Here is a 4,289-nt window from a genome sequence, read left to right on the forward strand (position 1 = left end):
GCGTCGACGCCGCACGGCAATCAGCTGTTATGACGTGCGTCGCGCACACGCGATCTAGGAACTTTGGTAGCGCATGCGCGTCGCGACGAACGCATCACGTCCGCGACGCGCGACAATTCAAAGGATTTCCGCTCGCGATGCGTTCCGGAAATGTCGATGAAATCCTCGAAATTGTTCGCACCTCTATTCTGCACGGAGACGAGAATGTACGTGTAAATCGATCGTAACTAAATGCAGTTATAACATCGGCAATCGCGCGACGTTTCATTGAAGAGCTCATCGATAAAGTTTCAGAGTTTGCGCAACGATTATGATTCGCAGCGATCGTGAATGCGCGTGACATTTCTCCTTTTCGCCAGTGTTTTAAAACCTTACAGAAAGTTAACAACGAAAGAAATCCGACTCGCGAGCAAGGAATCACGAATGTAAGAAGGCGAAGTGAGAGAGCGAACGTCACACATGATATCCTGCGAGAATTTTCTCTCACGTGGGTTGCGGGAACGGCCAAGTGTATCAAGCAAGCGAACGTGTCGAACGTCGGGAGTAAGACGAGAGTAGCGTGGAGAGGGAGGGTACAGAGCGTACGCAGACGTGAGAAGGACGGAAGGTGGCGAGAGGGAGAGCGAAACAAACGAGTCAGTGAGTGCGAAACACGAACAGCAGTGCGCGGAGCACAGCTTTATCTGTGTTGTCTCTCGTTGTTGTCCGCATTATGCGCCGTTGAGTGAATTGTCAAGTGAAATCAGAAATGGCTGCCAACGAGCAACAACGTAAGGTGAGTGAGCGACGCGGGGACCGGGGACGGCGCGGATTCTTTCCGCCGGCGGAAACATCGGCGCGGAAAAACATGGGCCGCACTTTGTCGATTCCACGGGACGAAACGTGCGCGCGCGGCGCGTCGCTTTTGTGTCAAAAGTCACGGTTGATCCATCTGTGCTACCTCTTGTCTTATATTACATATACGTATATATATATATATATATATGTATACATACATCGTGCGCGATATCGACGAGTGACGACAAAGATAGGGACGACGACGAGTGCGTGATTCGTTCACGCGTAGACGTGAACGGCGCACGATCCCCGGGATAACGCGGAGGCACGGATGTCCCCCGCGCGCGCCGCATTCCCGGATAATCGCTCGTCTTCATTCAAAGATCGCGCAGTCGGTCGTCTGTATTTACTTCGGTCAGCCGAGCAGCTGTCAGTGCGCGAAATCGTCGATGTGATAGGCACAAAGATGTACGACGATCACGATGACGATGTGAGTGTTGTATTAGCTTCCCGATAAGCTTCAGGAGCTTTCCGCGACGGGGAGAATCTTCGCAACGTCTTTTCTTTTTTTTTTTTGGAAATGTCGATGAAATCCTCGAAATTGTTCGCACCTCTATTCTGCACGGAGACGAGAATGTACGTGTAAATCGATCGTAACTAAATGCAGTTATAACATCGGCAATCGCGCGACGTTTCATTGAAGAGCTCATCGATAAAGTTTCAGAGTTTGCGCAACGATTATGATTCGCAGCGATCGTGAATGCGCGTGACATTTCTCCTTTTCGCCAGCGTTTTAAAACCTTACAGAAAGTTAACAACGAAAGAAATCCGACTCGCGAGCAAGGAATCACGAATGTAAGAAGGCGAAGTGAGAGAGCGAACGTCACACATGATATCCTGCGAGAATTTTCTCTCACGTGGGTTGCGGGAACGGCCAAGTGTATCAAGCAAGCGAACGTGTCGAACGTCGGGAGTAAGACGAGAGTAGCGTGGAGAGGGAGGGTACAGAGCGCACGCAGACGTGAGAAGGACGGAAGGTGGCGAGAGGGAGAGCGAAACAAACGAGTCAGTGAGTGCGAAACACGAACAGCAGTGCGCGGAGCACAGCTTTATCTGTGTTGTCTCTCGTTGTTGTCCGCATTATGCGCCGTTGAGTGAATTGTCAAGTGAAATCAGAAATGGCTGCCAACGAGCAACAACGTAAGGTGAGTGAGCGACGCGGGGACCGGGGACGGCGCGGATTCTTTCCGCCGGCGGAAACATCGGCGCGGAAAAACATGGGCCGCACTTTGTCGATTCCACGGGACGAAACGTGCGCGCGCGGCGCGTCGCTTTTGTGTCAAAAGTCACGGTTGATCCATCTGTGCTACCTCTTGTCTTATATTACATATACGTATATATATATATATATATATGTATACATACATCGTGCGCGATATCGACGAGTGACGACAAAGATAGGGACGACGACGAGTGCGTGATTCGTTCACGCGTAGACGTGAACGGCGCACGATCCCCGGGATAACGCGGAGGCACGGATGTCCCCCGCGCGCGCCGCATTCCCGGATAATCGCTCGTCTTCATTCAAAGATCGCGCAGTCGGTCGTCTGTATTTACTTCGGTCAGCCGAGCAGCTGTCAGTGCGCGAAATCGTCGATGTGATAGGCACAAAGATGTACGACGATCACGATGACGATGTGAGTGTTGTGTTAGCTTCCCGATAAGCTTCAGGAGCTTTCCGCGACGGGGAGAATCTTCGCAACGTCTTTTCTTTTTTTTTTAATTTTCTTATCCATGCCCACTCGCGGAGACACCCCGTGAATTTTGCTGACGATGCAATCAAAGCGCAGCGCTGTATGTACACTCGGCAACATGAATGCCAAATTGATGCACATATCGGAGCCTATATGCATTTTCCATTTATGCGTTTAAATTCATGTGTTAATGTTAAGGTATATTCCCGTCACCGTTTGTATATGCAATATAGCGTTCAGCTTAAACCGCAACATGACAGCTCCTGAACGCTGCGGATTCTCGTCGAACGGGTTCGCATCTGTCTTCCTTCTTTCTTTTTATCTACTTCTTGATTCTTCGTGTGAAAAACCTGGCACAAAGAAACGTGCTTTTCTGAGAATATTCTGGAGTTTGCGAGCGATTTTATTCGACGTAACATATGTGACAGTTGTCTTTATCATCGAGATCGTTCCTCGGTGACGTTACCTCATCGGAAATTAGATCATAAAGAACGATCGGTTTCGAAAGAGAGAGAAAGAAAGAAAGAAAGACGCATCGATCGAGAATCACGCGAGCTATAATTCACTTTCCGTTTGCCATGCTCGGGATCTCCTCTTTCGTTTCGCGGAAGTCCCGTTTGATAATTGAGAAAAACTCCCGTCGTCCCCAGCACGAACATATATATCGCGTCTTGTATCTCGTCGGTCGATAAGCGTTAATGTTTTTTTGAGTTTACGGCATCGCAATTCGATTGCACGGCACGTAACGAACGGCCGATCTCCGTTTGCGTTTCGTCGAGCGTTAATTGTCGCACGCTGCATCGTCGTGAACAGAACGCATTCCCTGTCACAAAACATCATGTCATCGCGCGACAACGCGATGATTTGCACGAGAGGACTCGCATACGCGAGAAGAGTCACGCGGATTCTTTCGATCGAATAATCCGCGGACGGGATGTCGTAATCTTTTTTCCTGCCCGTTCACAGGCGCATTTTGTTATCCACATTGAGACATATGTTGCAATTATATGCGTGATCCATTTTGTGCGCTCAGGACTAGTTTTTTCTTTCGTGCGCGTAGCGGACTTTCTCATTTATTTTTATCAACGTGCGTTTTATGCATTCTCAATTACATTTTCTCTCATCAGTCGATCGGCTAAATCTCGTAAGATATGGATCGATATCAAGCGTAAAAGTTTAAACAGGCGATATGTACGAGTCGTGTAATGAAAGGCTGTTTCACTTTAAGGTTTCACCAATATAGCAACATGGCTACTTATGGCTATGATGTAAAACTTGATGATACCACGGATATTTCCTAATACAGGGGAAAGAGAGAGAGAGAGAGAGAGAGAGAGAGAGAGAGAAAGACATTTTTGTTGTTTATCGAAACTTGTAAAACATGTTGCTTAGAATATCCTCTGATTTGTATATATAAATAATTGATTAAAGATTCATGTTAAAAGTTGCTGATCGATACAAACTAAAATTTATTTATATGACGTAAATATTAATTGCAATTAGAGAAAAATAAAAGTAAATCAAGATTGTGAAGCTAGATTTCTTGTTGTAATTTTTTTTAAATCTGTGTTAAAAATAACAGATTTTTTCTTTCATATAATCTTTACTTTAACAATAAGTATAGAATAAATACTAATATTTGTAAAAGAAAAGATATGTAAAAATAAATGTTCTTATATATTTATTATAATATATTTATTCATGTATATACTAAATATACATATGTGCCCATGAACCACACCCATTTGAAAGAAAAAT

General features: G+C 46.0%; 1 protein-coding gene across 1 annotated transcript in view; it reads left to right on the plus strand.

Moving 5' to 3' along the window:
• The first annotated feature begins 1,765 nt into the window (after window positions 1-1,765).
• Window positions 1,766-4,289, plus strand: part of LOC115237788 (putative transcription factor SOX-15) — a 7,057-nt gene continuing 4,533 nt past the window's right edge. Inside the window, exon 1 of the mRNA XM_029811063.1 lies at window positions 1,766-1,982. Coding sequence (XP_029666923.1) covers window positions 1,956-1,982 — 27 coding nt within the window. The 5' untranslated portion in view covers window positions 1,766-1,955. The remainder of the gene's footprint in view (window positions 1,983-4,289) is intronic.

The sequence above is a fragment of the Formica exsecta genome, unplaced genomic scaffold (assembly GCF_003651465.1).
Source record: "Formica exsecta isolate Colony F162 unplaced genomic scaffold, ASM365146v1 scaffold31, whole genome shotgun sequence".
Lineage (NCBI taxonomy): Eukaryota > Metazoa > Arthropoda > Insecta > Hymenoptera > Formicidae > Formica > Formica exsecta.